Source organism: Halichoerus grypus, chromosome 1 (genome assembly GCF_964656455.1).
Source record: "Halichoerus grypus chromosome 1, mHalGry1.hap1.1, whole genome shotgun sequence".
Classification (NCBI taxonomy): Eukaryota; Metazoa; Chordata; class Mammalia; order Carnivora; family Phocidae; genus Halichoerus; species Halichoerus grypus.
Window position 1 is genome coordinate 209259365 of NC_135712.1, and position 17488 is coordinate 209276852.

The following is a 17488-nucleotide window of genomic DNA, read 5'->3' on the forward strand; positions in this document are numbered from 1 at the left end:
TGTTTGCCCGTCTCAATATCTCTCTCTGTCTAAACTCCGTCCAGACGACAGCCAGGAGGTGATAAATGGCTCCTGGATCCCCCAGGCTGGCAGCCCCCGCCTCGGTGTCCCCAGGACCTCACCCTCCGCACATCTGCAGACATCTTTGTGGCAGATCTTCCGCAGGGAAGACTGCTCTGTGGGCAGGTTGTAGAAGGAGCTGCACCTCTGGGCTGAGAGAGGGGCGTGTGCCTGGGGTCGGCTTGGGCCAGCGTTCCTGGGGACCCCTGGCTCCGCCCCCGAAGCCCCCCCAACCCCTCACCCCACCCGGCCCTGCCCAGTCACTCCCTCCGCAGGCCCCTCCCCCTTGAAGACTCTGCTCTTCTTGCCCAGCGGGGCTGAGCCCAGTCACTTCTCCGTCCCATCCCCTTCCAGACTCCCACAGCTTTGACCAGCCAGGAAGGCCACGCCCCTTATCACCACACCCCTGTCGGTCCCTTTCAGCACCCTTCTCCGCACCCTCCCCACAATGCCCAGGCCCTCTCAGCCACGCCTCAATCCCCCTTCCCGGCCCCGCCCCTCATCCCTCCCTCCTGGCCCAGTCCTTCGCAGTCCCCTCGGGGGATACCCCTCCACCCCCCAACCCCAACCCGTGCTTACAAGGCTCATAGTAGTCATATATGGTGACCTGGGCGGCCTGCAGGAACTCCACCTGCAGCATCCTGTGGACCCGGAAGCCCAGCACCGTGTCTTCCTTGTGGGAGAGCTGGGGGGTGGGGGGAGGGAATCCTGTCTGAGCTGACCAGGCCACTGACCATGGGGCACTGACCACAGGGCCTTGACCAAAGCACTGACAACGTGGCCTTGCAGCCTGGGGAGCTGACCTCAGGCACTATGATTCTCTGGCAACACTGCCCAAGGCGCTGACCATGGATTCTGTGCTCACCAGGCTGCCCATAGGCCTCTGGAGGGGGCCACCCAGGCTTCCTTACCTTCTCCAGGTAGAGGACAACAGTGTTGTCACTGGAATTCATCTTGGTCTCATACTGGAAGGCATACATCTCCACATCACTTATAAGCTGGGGCAGAGGGTGAGGATTGCAGGTTGGCAGAGACCCCCTGAGGTCCCAGCTCTAGGAACTCTAGTCAGTGTGAAGTAACTCTCAAGCTCCCAGCCCTTGTCCCATCAACAACAGTGTCGGGGAAACTGAGGCACAATCAGGGCAAGGATTTGTCTAAGGTCATGGAGGGAGGCAATCAGAGGTGATCATGGCTACAGACCACGGGGCATTAACCTGGGGGCCTTGATCCCTGTGCTCACACGGGGAGTGTGGGATGTTGCTAGGGCATCCCCACCCTGCTCAGGAGTAGGCAGGTGGGACCTCCATTACCTGTTTGAGGTCATTCTGGTTGGGGTAGAAGCCGGTGAGCAGGGAGACCTCTATGATGCTCATTGTGGCCTCTCGATTTCCCTGGAACCTGGGGATTTCACAGCTCCGGTATCTCTTCCCACTCTCCTCCTGCCTCTCCCCAGTGCTCCTACTGCCATCATCGTTCTCATGCCTGGATGAATGCAGTCAGCAGCCTCCTCCTGGATCTCCCCATTACTCCTCTGCCCTCAGCAAGCTTGCAGATTTAGCAAGTGGGAGTCTGATGGGTTGCTTCCTTGCTTAACAACATTTACCAGGCGCCTTGTCTCACCCTTCCGCTTCGCCTCCTCTCAACCCAGCCTTCAGGTGATTGCTTCTCAGTGTCTCTCTCCTGCACTGGACCCTGGCACATGCTGTGACTCTCTGCCTGGAGTCCTCACTCCTTTTTCTATCCTAAAACATCCTTGCATCTTTGCAGTTTCCACTGATCCATCACTCCCTTTGGGAAGCCTTCTCCAGCCTATGCACCAAATCATTCTCTAATTTGCTCTCCTGGAGCTCCTTGGATCTCTCCTTTGCCATATTTAGTCACAGTTGTCATTTTACATTGATTCTGGATGACTTTTGTTATGGTCTATCTCCCCTGAGATACGCTGTGAGCTCCACCAGGCAGAGAGGAGCTGCCTTGCTCACACTGTACCCTCAGTTCCTAGAACAGAGCCTGGCATTCAGCAGATGCTCAACACATGTTTTTATCTGAGGCAGACCTGGGTGAGGGAATCTGGGAGACAGGGCAGAACTGGGGCGAGGGCTGGGATGTCTCGAGAAGATGAGGATGGAGAGAGCTGTGGGCTTGGAACCAGTTCTGGGCATCTGGGACATAGAGCATGTTTGCCATGATGGAGCCCACCATCCCAGGACATGGCAGGTTGAAGGACAGGATTGGGGAGCAGGATGGTAGACAAGCATGGGCAGGCAGGGTGGGAGGCAGGCAGGGGAATGGGCAGGGGAGGGCAGGATGGGTGGTAGGATGAGGGAAGCATGGAGAAGGAAGTGTGGCTGGTTCCCACCCTCCATTCCATAGGTAAGGAGTCTGGATACCAGGAAGTGAGGACTTCCTCCTGCCCAGCCCAAGATCCTGGTGCCCTAACCTTGTCTCTATCCGGAGCTGGAAGGTCTCTTCCCCCTTTTTATTATCTGCAGAGAGAAGGCAGGAGTTTAGAGGCTGGGTAACACAGCTTCATGGGTTCAAATCCTGGCTCTGTTGTGTGACTCTGGGCAAGTTGCTTAAACTCTCTGTGCTTCAGTTACCTAATCTGTAAATGGGGAGCATAATATTCTCAACCCCGCAGTGTTGTAGGATTAAATGACACATAGTAAATGCTCAATAAATATTTGTTGAAGAGTTAATACAAGTAAAGCACTTAACACAGTGCCTTATTGGTGCTTTATAACCGTCAGTTACTGTTACTACCATTACTATTACTACTACTACTTCTGTTATTATTATTATTATTATTATTATTATTATTATTATTAAGAAATGCAACCTGAGCCAAAGCCTTGGTCACTTTTAGTCCCTTAAAGTCCTGGGGCTGTTGAGGGTTATTCTTCTCATCCCTATGGTGAGCCTCCAATGGCAGAGTCCTGTCTCTTCCTCCTTGGTACCCCAGACTAGGAACTCTAGAATCCCATTTTGATCATCTCCACAACCCCCTACCCCAGTTCAGCACCCATCATCTCCTGCAAGACCAGTGCAGTCACCTCCTCCCTGGTCTCCCAGCTTCTGCCCTTGCCCTCTACAGTCTGTGCCAGAAGGAGCCTGTGCAAACCTGTGCTACGTCATATCCCTCCTCTGCTCAGAACCCTCTATAGCTCCCACTTCACTCTGAGCAAAAACCAAAGTTCTCACCGTGGCCCATGAGTCCCTACACCATCTGCCCCCATCACCTCTCCAACTCTTTTCCCTAAAACTCTACCCCTTGCTCTTCTGTGGCCACAATGGCTTCTTCAAACCAGGTGAGGTTATTCTTGCCTCCAGGCCTTTGCACCTGTTGTTCTGCCTGCCTGGAATGCTATTCCCTCAGATCCTTCCTGGCTCATTCTCTCACTTATTTCATGTCTGAGCTCAAATGCCATCTTCTCAGAGTGCTTCCCCTGGACCTCCTCCAAGTGTGTATCACCTTTTCCTGCTTTATTTTGTATGGTAGTTATCATCACCTGTTAGTGTGTTATATATTTATTTTTTTATAATGCAGATTGTTATAAATAAATAGCAGTAGGAGTATAATTTATTTATTGTTGTATTATTGTTTGTCTCCCCCTACTAGAATGTGGGCTCCAGGAGAAGGGGTATTTTTTCTTGTTCATGCCTGTGTTCCCAGAGTCCAGAAACAAGGCATGACACATAGTAAATGCTCAATAAATATTTGTTGAAGAGTTGAATAAGGCAATACATGTGCTTACTGAATGAAAGCTAAAATAAAATAATAAAAAAGAAGGTCTGGGAATCCCTGGGTCTAGGCTCACCTTCCAAGGTACTATGGAGAGTCACATTCAGGTGGTACAGGTTGCAGGTGCCCTCCCCAGACTCTGGGGACCTGTGGTACATGGTCAGGATCTGCCAGGGCAGGGAAGGTGTCAGAGATCATTCCCACCCACTCCCTTCCTCCTCAATCCGGTCCTCGCCTATCCAGGTTCTGCACCTGTGGATAATTCACAGCAAAGTCTGTACCCCCCAAATTTCTGGGTGCAGTGACCAGAACACTCTTTAGAGTCTAGACCACCTCTGTGTAGTAGGACTTTCTGCAGTAATTGAAATAGTCTCTACCTGTCCATATGGTAGCCACTAGCCACATGTAGCCATTGAGCACTTGAAATGTGGCTAGTGCAACCGAGGAACTGAATTTTTAATTTTACTTAATTTAAATTTAACCGAGGCTCATGGAGGAGTATGACATGCCCAAAGTCACACAACAAAGGCAGAGATTCAACTGTGACTCCATTGCCAGAAATATGAAAACAGGCTCTTCAAATTTAGTGAACAAGAGGTCTGTCCTCCTGGGCCACAGGGCATGGCGCCAGAAGATGTAACGGAGCCCCTAGATGTTGGGGGAAAGGGTGGAGTCATCCTCCGGGCATTGGAAGGCATGCTGGAGGGAGAATCTTCCTTTGGGGAGGTGAAGAAAGAGACACCCCTTCAAGGACTCAGCATGATAGGTCCAAAAACCTCTGGCCTCTACCTCTCCTGACTCTTGACTCATAGTAAGTGAAGACTTTCTGAGTCTTTATTTCCCCACCTGTTAAATGGAGTCCATATTTTTACCAACTTTCTAGGGGCAGGTTTTGAGGTGTCCTTAACTTGGTTATTAGCAAATAGTAGTGCCCTAAATGGTAGCTAGAAATATTGCTGATTTCAATCTTGTCTTGCAATAGACTGTCTCTATTCCCACCAGCAAGGGGAGTGGGCGGTGGTGGTGCTGGGCTTCAGTTAAGGACCTCATGGTGGGACACCAGACCTACCGAGATTGTGCCTCTCCCACTGCCACTGCCTAGGTCATCCTGGGCAGAGAACTGAAAGGAAGCAAGAAGAGGATTTGAGCGCACAGGAAGCAGCAAAACATGGCTCAAATGCAATGGGGTTGGGAAGGAAAGCAACTATGGGCAGTGAGTCCTCAGTAATTTCCCTAACTTGAGGTCTAGTGACTCACTGCCCCCTCTCCCTACATAGATGGTTTTACTTTTTATTTTTGATAGAGCGTTTGTGGTATCTACACCGTCACAGATCAACTGCAGCTGCCAACTCAGGCTCTGTCCTAATGTACATCTGTTCAATCTGTTCAAGTGTCTACAGAGTTCCTTGTGCATGGAGCCACCACAAGATTCTTCTCCCTGGCATCTCCGCATCTACTCTTGTTTCCATCATACATTCTTCCTTATCAGCCAGAGAAAAATTTTACAAATTCATATCCATTCTCATCACCCCTGCTTAAACCCCATTGCTATTCTTGGGATACTTCTGCCTCAGGGCCTTTGCTCCTGCTGTTTCCTCTGCTTAGATAGCCACAAAGCTCGCTCCTTCCTTTCCCTAAGGTCTTTGCTCAAATGTTACCATCTTGGTGAGAACTTCCCTGCCCCTCCTATCTAAAATTGCAACTCCTTGATGTGCTCATCGCCCCCTTTCTGCTTAAGTTTTAGCTATAGCACTTGCCACCATGTAACGCACAACATATGCTACTTACTCACTTACTTTATTGTCTGTCTTACCCATTGAAATATAAAATTCTACAGGGAAAGGGGTTTTTTAATGTCTTATTCATGGCTGTATTCCCATCACCTAGAATAGTGCCTGGCATACAATGAGTGCTCAATAAAGTTGGGTCAAAGGATTGAAGGTAAATATCACTTCTTCCATGGAGTAAGGTCATGGAGATTATCTTCTTCCTCACATCCAGGATATTTTCCCCTTTACACACATTTCTTTTCCCTATGTCCAGAAAGCTTAAAATACTTTTTGTCTTAGTTTCTTTCTACACTGTAAGTTTCATGTGAGCAGAGGCCACAGATCTTTCATAATGCATCCCCATTGCACAGGAGAATGACTGGCACACAATGGGTGCTCAAGATATGGTGGAATAAATGAGTCAATACACTGACAGTATAGACACTGGTTGTGAGATAATCTTGGAGAGGGAGATTGGCAGGGACATGACTCTTGGCCTCATCCCCAATGCCACCTCTGTATGGCCTTCCTGTCTGCCCCTCAGTGCCCTACCTTTCCTGTCCGCTGCTGGTAGGCATTGTTCTGATCAATGATCCACTCCAAGTCCAAGGCTTTCTTGGGGACGCTTATCTGGACCCGGAGATCCTGGACCCCATCGAAAGGGACAGCTTCGCGGAAGTGGGTGAGGGCCTCAAGGGCCACCACAGTAGTCTACGTGTTGGGATGGGGCCGCGGATCAGCACCACTGACAGCGCCCCGGGAACCCGCAGCGTGGCAAATCAGCACCACGGGTAGCTCCTTCCGGTGGGCTGGCCTTGTCAGCACCTCGGCTAGCGCCCCTCCCCCCAACCCCCTCTTTCCGAGGCTCGGGTCACCTGGGTGGACTTGAAGCCTCCGCCTAGCTCCCATTTCTCCAGTAGCCACTTGGCAATGGCGTGCGTCTCATTGTGCCGACCCAACACCACCTTCTGCATCAGCGCATAGGCCGTGGCCTCAATGGTGTACAGGGAGTTCTTGTCCAGGTGGCTCTTGGGCCAGTGGGTTTTATCTAGGAGATGGATGACCGCTTTGTCTCCCAAAACTGGGCCCATCTACCAAAACCTGTCCTCGCCTTCTGTCATCTGGCCCAAATTTCTCATCCACTATTTTATTGAGCACTTACTTTATATGAAACTCTTTGAGGAGGCATATGGACATTTTATTTTCGGAACAGATATCTCCTAGATGTCTAGGAGACAGGGACTCTAACTATTTAGAGATGGGGAAATTAAGGTTCAGAAAAGCTTCTCCAAGTCCCACCAGTTCCACCGCAAGTGAGTTTTCCTAACTCCATTCCTCTTGACTTGGAGGAGGATGGGATAAGGATCATTGGGCAGGCCAAGGGAGTCAGGCCCCCTCGGTTAACCACATTTTATGACCTTTTTTCCATCTTTGACCACCATGTCAAGCACTTTCCCAATTCAGGGCATTTGCACATGCCATTCTCTTAGCTTGGAATGTCCTTGGCCTTTCACACAGGTGGGCCTTCTTATCTTTTATTCCAGCTGAGGCATTCCCTTTTCACAGAGGCCTTCCCAGTTCTCCAATCCATACTCCTCTTTGCGCATCATCTCTCCCATCCATCTTGTATGTTATCATCTCAGTGCTTGTCTCAATCTGGAGTTGATCTGTTTGTTTTTTGCCTGCTTCCCCCAGGGATGGTGGGACCTTTGAGAGCAAGGACCATATCAGTGTTGTTGACCTTGGTTTTTCAGAGTCTGAGCTCAAGAGTTGGCACACCACAGATGCTCAATAAACGCTAAGGTGATGAGTCACACATTGCTGAATTTGAAATCATACAATCCCCCTCCCCGTGCCCCCCATGACTGTGGTTAACACATAGTTAACACAAAGAAGTGGCCCACACTCACCATGGCTGGCAAAGCTGTCCAGGCGGTCATTGGCTCAGGGGCTATTGGTGAGGGCCAGAGCATAGGAAACTATGGCTATGGCAAAAGTTGTATTAATTTTGGGAAGGCGTTCCTCCAGAAAGCTACGGGCTCGCTCCATGCTGGCAGGCAAATTCTAGAAAGTCAGAGAGAACAAAGTAGAGGGGGGCAATTAGAGGAAAGGGGTCTAGGAGTTAGAAGAGAGGGATGCATGGGGAGGGACATGAGGATGGGGGAACTTCCTGTGGGCAGAGGATCTAGAGGGCTCTGTAGAGCCTGCCTTCCTCTTGGGGTCTTACCGGTATCTCCTGGATGCACAAGTCCCTCCCCTTATCCAGGGCAATCAGGACAAGAGCTGTGAGGGATATGTCTGCTTCAGAGCCTCGGTAGCCACCCTGTGGATGCGGGATCACACCTATGATCCCCCTAGTGTCTTGGAGAGACTTTCCCCAACCTCTCCTGTGTGACCTTGAAAAGCTCCCAGGTGCTCAGCTCTGGGCTGGAGGATGCTGAAAGCAGGATGGGGAGAGAGAGGAGGAGGAGGAACCACCTCAAGATTTGCCTGTGTGGGGTCGGCATTACCAACCTAAGCCAACAGCCATGGAGGGTGATGTGTTATACTCTACACTATCTCAAAGCATTCTTTCAGCAGCTCCATTTTCCTGATGAGGCAAGTCGTGGTCAGAGAAGTGGTCTCCTCATTGCTGGTAAATGACTGATTTAGGGTTCAAGTTCCTCTTTAGTCTTCTAATTCCACCTTCAGCCTCTGTACTGGGTTGAATAGTGTTCCCCCCCCAAAAAAAATTCATGTCCACTCAGAACTTCAGAATTGATCTTACTTGGAAATAGGGTCTTTGCAGATGTAATTAGTTAAATTAATAGGAGGTCATACTGATTAGAGTGGACCCTATCCAGTGACTAGTGTCCTAAAAGAAGGCCATATGAAGACCCACAGAAGGAAGGAGGGCAAATGAGGATGGGGACAGAGATTGGAGTGGTGCAGCTAGAAGTCAAGGAATGCCAAGGACTGCCCAGAGGCCATCGAGCTAGAAGAGACAAGGAAGGATTCCCCCCTAGGGCCTTCAGAAGGAGCATGGCCCTGCTGACACCTTGATCTGGGACTACTAGCTTCCAGAACTGTGATAAAATAAATACATTTCTGTTGTTCTGAGTCATCCAGTTTGTGGTACTTTTTACAAGAGCCCCAAGGAATTAATTCCCGCCCCACCATCTCTTCTTCCCATGGTGGCCAATGAAGCTTGTGAACTCTTGAATCAGGTTGTATCCCTCCTCAGTTCAAAACCCTCCATGGCTCCCATCTCACTCAGAGGAAAAGCTCAAGTCCCCCTTGCAGCCCCAAAGGCCCTGCACCATCTGTCCCACCCCCTCCCTCAGGTCTCCTCCTCCCCATCTCCTCCAGGGTTGTTCACTCTGTCCCAGCCTCCTCACTGTTCCTCAAACATACTGGGCACTTCCAGGCTCAGGGCCTTTGCACATGTTGTTTCCTCTGCTTGGAACACTCTTCCCCTGATTATCCACATGACTTGCTCCCTCACCTCCTCAGGTCTGTACAAACATCATCTCTTCATGAAGCCTTCCAAAATGACACCCCATCACCTTGATTCCCCTTTCCCTGCATCTTTCCCCATGTCACTTCTGCCATGCATGCCACATCACTTAAGTCTCTCTCATGCTCATTGCCTGTCCTTCCTCCACGAGAGAGTCCACCCCATGAGTGAAGAGGTTTTTGTCTATTTTGTTTGCCCAGGGTCCTCAGTGCTTAAAGCAGTGCCTGGCACATTGTAGATGCCTGGTAAGTGTTTGTTGGTAGAAAGAAACTCCTTTCTGTGAGCCTGTGAAACCTGTTTGTAACTCCTCTCTGTACAACCTTCCTGTACAGCATCTGGCTCCTGCTCACACAGGCCTCCCAACTCCCTAACTGCTCCCTTTATCTGGGGTTGCAATCTGTCTTTTCTGGGTTCATGCATTCACCCAGAGTTTTATTCAGCAAATATTTGCCACCTATGATGAATCAGACCTGCTTCCCCCCACTGGAAGGACTCACAGTGCAGGGAAAGCAAACCTTGAACAGACTATTTCAAGCCCTCATTGAGGCCACCAAGGCCCTGCAGGTTTCAGGGCCTGGCATCTCTCCTACCCTCTCAGGCCTCAGGACGAACTACCCCCTTTCCCATCTTTGGGCTCTGGTTTCTTCCTTTTCCTCAAACACGCCAGAGCCTCAGGGCCTTTGCATGTGCTGCTCCCTTTGCCTGGAGCTCTCTTTCCCATTCTTCCCCCACCAACTCTATCCCTTCTTGAGGTTGCTACTTTGTTGTCCCTTCCTTTTGCAGGTTCCCTGACCAGGCATGGCCCCTATTAAATACTCTCTCCTGGTATTTCTTTCCCATGGAACTTAGCACAGTTGTGATTTAAACAATCACTAGTTATAACTATTTGGCTAACTTCCATCTTCCTCCCACACCCCAGCTTGTGAGTACTACAAGGCAGGGGTAAATGTGTAAATGTCTTGTTTACTGCTATGTCTCCCCTCTGTCTAGTACAAGGCTTGGTACACACCAGTTGCTGGATAGATGTCTGTTGAATGAATGACATCCCTACTGTCATGGGTGCAATAATAGAGATACAGGGCTGGTATTCAGGGGAGGACCCTGGAGGAAGTGGGTTTGAGCTAAATCTAAAGAGAAAACACAATTTGGCCAGCCAAGGAAAAGAAAAAGCGATGGGGCCATGGCTATTCCATGCGGAGAGAGCAGCATAAGCAAAGACAGAGTGAGTTGGAGGGATCTGTGATCAGGGAGTAGTGAGGGGTAAGGCTTGCGGGGGAGTTACAGAAGAGAGGGATATAATAGAGAGATACCGTCATAGACAACTGTGAGCCATGGGAGGTGTTTGAACAGGGGAGAGACATCCCAGACTGTTTGAAAGCTATTTCTGGAGGCTGATGTGGAGGAATATCTGGTAGGGATGGCTGTGTTGGCTGGGAGGTTGAGAAGACTCAGCCCAGAGGAAAGAGAGCCAGGACTGGAGCCACTCAAAGTGAAGTGGGCACATCACGGGGTCCCAGATGTGACCAGCCTCTCTGACATTGTAACAGAGTCCAGGGAGGTCCAGAGCAGAGGGATGTGATGCTGGGTGCCGGGCCCTGGCTTTTTGCTGTTCTCATTTTACCTGCAAACAGGTCAAGGGCCCAAGATTCACCCTATCAGTGCACAGAGCCCTGGATTTGAACAGCCCAGGAGCGGGGCGGGCAGTGGGCACCTGCATGGATGCCATGATCACTGGGCCATTCTCCAAGAAGTGCCCATCCTCTGCCTGCCTCTTGGTGATGATCCAGTTGGCAGGGGCACAGAGAGTGCAGATCAAACATGCTGGTTGTCATGATAGAGTAGGCCGGGGCAAAGACCCGGAACACGTAGCTCGTGAGCCTGTCAGGGGGGAGATGGGGTGGGTGATGACTGGGAATAGCAGCCAAGGGGATTCGAGGACGGGGGCTTCTACACTAGGGGGCGTCTACACCTGCTGCTCCAGACTGACCCTTCATTTGCTGCTCTCCAGATCTGGCGGCATGGACACTAACCCGTCTCTCCGACATTCAGACACGTGCTCTCAACAATAACCCCTAGGTAACCCCCAGACACTATCACCCCCAAAGTTACCCCCAAACCCTAAACTCCCAGGTAACCCTCAGGTAAAACCCAAGTAGCAATACTTCTGGCCCAAAGGCTGCCTGCCCCAAGCCCCTGCTGCTCGGGTGCTCCTAGGATCATTAAGCCCCAGGCTGGCCCTTGGGCTTCATTCAGGGTGGTTGAGGCAGGACTGCCAACATCCTCGTCCTTACCAGGTGCGTCCCAGGTGTCTGTTGCTGATGTGGTAGGTGCCGTGTGCACTCCGGTGGGTCAGCATGTGGGTGTAACCTGGGGAAATGGGTGGAGGAGAACTTTCAGGGAGAATTGGCATTTGGGTGTGGCTATGAAGGGGAGTCAGTTATCAGGCATAATCTGGGGGGTAAGATGTGGGTGTGACTTGGGGGTGCATCCTATCTAGGTCTAACTATAGGAGGGGACTTGTCTAGGTGTATCAGGAGGTGGCTGCAGGGCCCAGGTGTGACTGTGGGAGCCAGTGTCCAGTGTCATCTGGGAGTAACCTGGGAAAGGGTGAGACTGGGAATTTCTGCTCAGAGGGATTGTGGGGTGGAACCCAGGAAAGGGGTACTCTGGGGGCCACTACCTGGGAGTTTCCTTGACGGTTGTTTCTTGGCTATAAATTAGGGGTGTCACTGTGTCTATGCAGTTTAGGGGAGGCTACACCTGGGTGTAATCTTGGAGGTGTACCTCTCAGGTGTATTCTGAGTGTTGCTACTTAAGTATTACCTGAAGGTTGCTTGGGAGCTTACTGTTTGGGAGTAACTTTGGGGGTGATAGTGTCGAAGTGTTACCTGAGGGTTATTGTTGAGAGCACCTGGATGGAGACCTGGTGTCTGAGTGTAACCGGGAAGGGGGGTCAGTGCCCAGATTAACTTGAGGGTCTCTGTCTGGGTATAACCAGGAGTGTGCATCTCTGGTTGTTACCTGGGAGGTGTGGATATAACCTGGAAAGGGGTAATGGAGAGGCCACCACCTGGGATTATTCTGGAGTTTTCTGCTTGGGGGTTCTCTAGGGGTATAACCCAAGGCATGTCACTGACTGGGTGTAACCTAGGACAGTGTCTGAATATAACAGAACCTGGGGGCTGCTGCTTTGGGGGTAAACCAGGGTGTCTGTTGTCAGACTGCAGTCTGGGAGAGGGGTCCAGATGAAGGAGCACCTGGGGGACTTGGTACCAGGTTGTAACCTGGGAGATGAGTCAGGGTATGAATGTTGTTGTCGGGGAGAGTCCCGTGGGGGCCACACCCAACCCTGGAGGTACCCCAGCCACCCTTTCAGAGAGTCCCAGACACCCTCATTGAGGTCCCAGGAGGGAACCCCTCTCACCTCTGACAATGTTCTGTATCACCTGCTCCCTGAGTTCCACTCCAACCTTGCCCCACTGGCCAGCAGCATCCAAATAGCGGGTCAGGATGATCACAGGTGCCAATTTGCTCAGCGTCTGCTCAGGGCAACCAGTCGGGACCCTCAGCAGCTGCCATTTTTCTCCAGGTGTCAGGGTGCCCAGGATTGTCTCCCCAAGGATGTCACCTATCAGATGAGCAGAATCATCTCAGGAATGGCCTAATCCACCATGGCTCTGATCACCCCACATGGGCACCCCAGCTCCTCCCGCCCCTGTGCCCAGGCATGTGTGGGAGAAGCCAGCTCCCCAGTCTCCCAATCCCTCCCCCCAGGAGTCATCTCTGTTCTAAGCACCTTGGACACTGACAAACACTTCTGCCTCTGTATTGGGCACCATGTTCAAAAAGTTCTGTCTTGGCACCACTTCCATCTGGGTTTGACCTAGGTTGAGCAGGCACAGCCTTCTGTGACAAGCAGATTCTGGGGCTGGGGAGGTCAGGGTGTGCAGAGCCAGGAGGAGCTCAGACTGCCCACCTGGCTGGACCCCCTCGTTTCAGCTCCTCCCTCCATCCTGACGTGGCCCTAGGATCCCACATGCTCCCCACAGACCCCACAAACCTTGGGGGTTCAGGAGGATGCTATGGGATTTTTGCTGTATCTGCCCTCCTGCCTGTGAGATGTAATGATGAAACAAGTTAAAAACAACAGCAATAATAGTAATAATGACAATCACAGTGACAGTAGGAGGAGGCATTGGTTAGCTATAAAGAACACAGACTCTGGATCCCAAATATCTGGGTTCAAATCCCAATCCTTCTATGTTCTAGCTGTGTGACCTTGGACAAATTACTTAACCTCTCTGTGCCTCAGTTTTCTCATCCATAAAAGGCTCCTACTTCCTATGGTTGTTCTGATGGCTCAACGAGTTACTATTCTTAAAGTGTTTATATCATAAGTGCTGAACATGTGTTTGTTAAGTAAATAAATTAAGCAAATAAGAGAAGTAAATAAAGTATTATTAATGGGTTGTGCACAACCAATATGAGATATAATTTTCACAGCTCTCTGCTTATTATTCACAGCTCTGGATGTGATGATGGTCACACCTTGCAAATAAGGAAACAAAGGCTCAGAAAAGTTAAGTAAATTGTCCAAGGTCACACAGCAGAGACAAGGCTTGAACCCACCCTGACAACAAAGTCCCATAGTGGGAGTTCTGTGATTGAACTTTCAAATCCATTCTTTTGCACCTCACTCCCATCTGAGAGGCCTGTTTGTTGATCCCGGGCATACCCGTCCGTCCTGTGATCACAGCCTGGGAGCCCCGGGGAAGCCCCACTGTCTGCACCCGTAACAAAAGGTGGGGGCACCCATTACCTTGACCGGAAGTGTCTTCCTTATGTGGTCCTCAACCTCAGTTGTCCTAATTCTGACCTCCACATCCACTTTGCCTATCTCAAGTGGGAGAAGCACAAAGGGCACCATCTTGGAGGAGGTGGGGGGTATGACCACCACCCGGCGGGATGGGGCTTCTGGCTTTGACGCACTGCACAGCGCCTCCTTGTGGCGGAACTCCACACGGACCTGGGGCAAGGTGGGCAGTTGGGTGGTCTAGAACCCTAGTCACAATTCCCTTCCTCTCCCCACCCTGGAAATCCCAAGTAGGTGACAGCACAGCATAGTGGTTGAGAGCTAAGACCTTGCCTGACACATGTGTTGTGTGACCTCAGGAAAGCCCCTTCACCTCTTTGTGCCTCAATTTCCTCACTTCTACACCAAAAGCAATAATAGCAGCCATCTGCTGGGATTATTGTACGTTTTATTTATTTTATTTTATTTTTTTAAAGATTTTATTTATTTATTTGACAGAGAGAAACACAGCGAGAGAGGGAACACAAGCAGAGGGAGTAGGAGAGGGAGAAGCAGGCTCTCCGCTGAGCAGGGAGCCCGATGCGGGGCTCGATCCCAGGACCCTGAGATCATGACCTGAGCCGAAGGCAGACACTTAATGACTGAGCCACCCAGGTGCCCCTTATTGTACGTTTTAAATGAGAAAATACTCCAGAAGCTTTTTAAAAGAGCAACCACTTCGCTGGCCCCTTTGAATAATGGACACACTCCAACCCCTTTATAAAACACACCGATGGATGGTTTGAGAGGAGGGGAGGGCTCAGGCTTCACCTTGACCTGCTCCATCCTGAAATTGTACAGCACGGCTTGGATCTGGACCTGCTCATTCCTGACCACGGAAGAGGGCAACTTGAGATCCACAAAGAGTGATTTCATAACTGTCAGCTCAAAGGGGTCTGAGACGCAGAGACCTAGAGCCAGGGGAGTGTGTTGGCATTAAGCAGAGGCCAGCTGTCCCGGGGCTGGGCAGGACCACCATTCTCCCATCTCCTCAGCCCTGGGCTTGTGGGGTCACCTTGTCCAGGCTTGAGGCTGACAGCCACCAACTGCCGTGTGGTGATGGAATCTGGCACGGTCACAAGAGTGCTGTAGTGGGAGATGCCTCTGGCAGGGAAGGGGGGGCATTAGTGAGTTTGTGCTCAGAGCCTCTGCACTGGGGGTCACTGCCCAGGGGTCAGTGGGTCACTAGAGGGCCGTCCTTTTGGGGGAACCACTGGGATTTGTATCCCCCTCCAGGCGGTTACACTGACTATACCAAGAGCTCAGTGTCACCAGTGGGAGCACTGGCTATGATTGACATCCACTGATGCCTCGGAGGGCCAGGGACCAGATGCTGCTGTGGGGGCTGTGGTCCTACCCTGATGTACTTTTCGGCAGTTTAAACTTCATCTAGAGCCAACTCTCAGGGAACAAGGTTTGGATAGGCTGGTCCTCCAGGAAGATGTCATCTAAGTCCTCATCTTCATCCGCTTCAGGGAGTGGATGTGGGGCAGTGTCTCCTTTGCGTCTCTCCCATGGTCCTCCCACCCCATCCCCTCCTGGCCCTTATCTCCCCTTGACTTGTCCATGACACTTCACGCCCCTTGGGCAAGCCCCAACTCTCCCCACCCCCCCGCCTCCTGCCATGGCCTCCTCACATGTCCCCAAAAGCAGCTGCTCCTCCCGGGCCTCCTGAGTCAGGGCCTCAGACAGACGGCAACAGCTCAGGAAAGCAGCAACACAGGTTGGCCCATGGCGGACATGCCGGGTCCTTTCTTCACATGACAGCCCCACCGGGCTCTCCTGGAGCCCAGCCTCACAGCACTTTCGCTCCAGCTCTGTCTTGAACTTGTTCACTGTGGGCCAGAGTTAGAGGGACTGAGGAGGGGCTGAGCGGGACCAGAGGAAGCTGGGACCCATCTACCTCAATGCCACATACACCTGGTCTCTATGTATCCATAACTCTGGCAGATGCTGGTCCTAGCACTTTGCCTGTATCTTCCTCCGGAAGACTCACATTGAACCCATGTGGTGGGTTCTGATGAGGAAGCTAAACAACAGAGAGTTTAATTCACTGGCCCATGGTCACACAGCTCCCAAGTGGCAGGGCTGGGACTAGAATCCATGCTGCTGCTTCTCTTTTTCCCCCTCCTCCTCCCCACCCTTCTTGGCAGGGATTGCCATGTTTTTATATTAGAGATACCATTTCAACTTTTTTTTTTTAAGATTTTATTTATTTGAGAGAGAGAGAGAGCAAGCACAAGCAGGGGGAGGGGCAGAGGGAGAGGGAGAAGCAGGCTCCCCACTGAGCAGGGAGCCTGACATGGGACTCGATCCCAGGACTCTAGGATCATGACCTGAGCCAAAGGCAGACACTTAACTGATGGAGCCACCCAGGCGCCCCATCATTTCAACTTCTGATTTTCATCATGTGTTTTTAAAAAATCAAAACATAAAACTTGTTGTAAAGCATGATGTCAAGCTGAATGCTTCTAAGTTAGCAAACTGAAGGAATACACTTAAAGATAAAAATAGAGCAATTCAGGGGCACCTGGGTGGCTGAGTTCGTTAAGCGTCCGACTCCTGGCTTCAGCTCAGGTCATGATCTCAGGGTCGTGAGACTGAGCCCTGCGTTGGGCTCCCCGCACTCAGCATGGAGTCTGCTTGAGATTCTCTTCCTCTCCCTCTCCCTCTGCCCCTCCCCCTGCTCACACTCTCTCTCTCTTTAAAATAAATAAATAGGGGCGCCTGGGTGGCTCAGTTGGTTAAGTGACTGCCTTCGGCTCAGGTCATGATCCTGAAGTCCCGGGATCGAGTCCCACATTGGTCTCCCTGCTCAGCAGGGAGTCTACTTCTCCCTCTGACCCACCCCCCTCTCATGCTCTCTCTCTATCTCATTCTCTCTCTCAAATAAATAAATAAAATCTTTAAAAAAATTAAAAATAAATAAATAAATAACTTAAAATATATAGCAATTTAAAAATCTTATTGTTTACCACTAACACAATTATAGTTAAATGATACAACTTATCATTACCATAAACAAAACAACGGCTTATATTATAAACTTTTCCCAGGGGGTTAGCATAATTCTCTTTAATACCAAAATTAGAGTTAAGGTTTTATCTCAATTTCTATTAGGTTTCACTTACTTTCTCTTTATTTAGATCCACAAAGTCATTAGCACTGCTCAAAGAGACTGAAAAATCTAAGATTCATAGAACCCATGCTTCCAACACCACTCAGTGCTGCCTCCCATCTTCCCTGAACTCCAGGCTCACATCTTATTCTGGTCCACACCCTGGCCTTGGGGATGGCAGGTTTGCTATTATCCACTGGTACCCAGCACCCATCTCTCCTTTTGTCTACGTTCACTCTTGTATCACAAAGCCTAGACATCTAGAAGCTGCATTTCCCAGACTCTCTTGCTGCTAGGGTTCTAGATGGGATAAGATTCTGCCACAGAGACATGCTTGTGTAAGATTTGGAGGGTGGAAGAAGTGGAGGCCATTTTCCCTGTGGCAGTGGTAACTGACAGGTGAACCCCAGTCACAGGTGAACTCCGTGTGTTTTTGTAATGGGCACTATTT

At 50.7% G+C, this 17488-nt stretch overlaps 2 protein-coding genes across 2 annotated transcripts in view; both read right to left on the reverse strand.

Moving 5' to 3' along the window:
* The window catches only part of LOC118552886 (complement C3-like), an 8534-nt gene extending 1870 nt beyond the window's left edge, over positions 1 to 6664 (reverse strand). The window contains exons 1-9 of the mRNA XM_078059465.1: positions 6447 to 6664; positions 6124 to 6282; positions 4872 to 4922; positions 3879 to 3969; positions 2501 to 2546; positions 1371 to 1458; positions 972 to 1058; positions 640 to 745; positions 118 to 212 (exon numbers count right to left, since the gene is read on the reverse strand). Of these exons, the coding sequence (XP_077915591.1) occupies positions 118 to 212; positions 640 to 745; positions 972 to 1058; positions 1371 to 1458; positions 2501 to 2546; positions 3879 to 3969; positions 4872 to 4922; positions 6124 to 6282; positions 6447 to 6662 (939 nt within the window). The 5' untranslated portion in view covers positions 6663 to 6664. The remainder of the gene's footprint in view (positions 1 to 117; positions 213 to 639; positions 746 to 971; positions 1059 to 1370; positions 1459 to 2500; positions 2547 to 3878; positions 3970 to 4871; positions 4923 to 6123; positions 6283 to 6446) is intronic.
* A 478-nt stretch (positions 6665 to 7142) lies between these two features.
* On the reverse strand, positions 7143 to 16082 carry LOC118552885 (putative protein C3P1). The gene is made up of 13 exons (XM_078059471.1): positions 16061 to 16082; positions 15719 to 15754; positions 15557 to 15602; positions 14935 to 15023; positions 14691 to 14830; positions 13887 to 14093; positions 13128 to 13179; positions 12864 to 12950; positions 12492 to 12695; positions 11359 to 11434; positions 10779 to 10945; positions 7482 to 7635; positions 7143 to 7278 (listed from the first exon to the last, which is right to left on the reverse strand). Exons 1-12 carry the CDS (start codon positions 16080 to 16082, stop codon positions 7604 to 7606), a joined length of 1158 nt encoding a protein of 385 aa, XP_077915597.1. The 3' UTR covers positions 7143 to 7278; positions 7482 to 7603.
* Between the last annotated feature and the right edge of the window lie 1406 nt (positions 16083 to 17488).

Coding starts and splice junctions, on each gene's coding strand:
- LOC118552885 (XM_078059471.1), bottom strand. CDS start 16,082: ATGGCAATCCCTGCCAAGAAGG. Junction 15,755..16,060: donor GGCAATCCCTGCCAAGAAGG/GTGGGGAGGAGG, acceptor TCTGGCCCACAG/TGAACAAGTTCAAGACAGAG. Junction 12,696..12,863: donor AGTGTTTGTCAGTGTCCAAG/GTGCTTAGAACA, acceptor CTCATCTGATAG/GTGACATCCTTGGGGAGACA.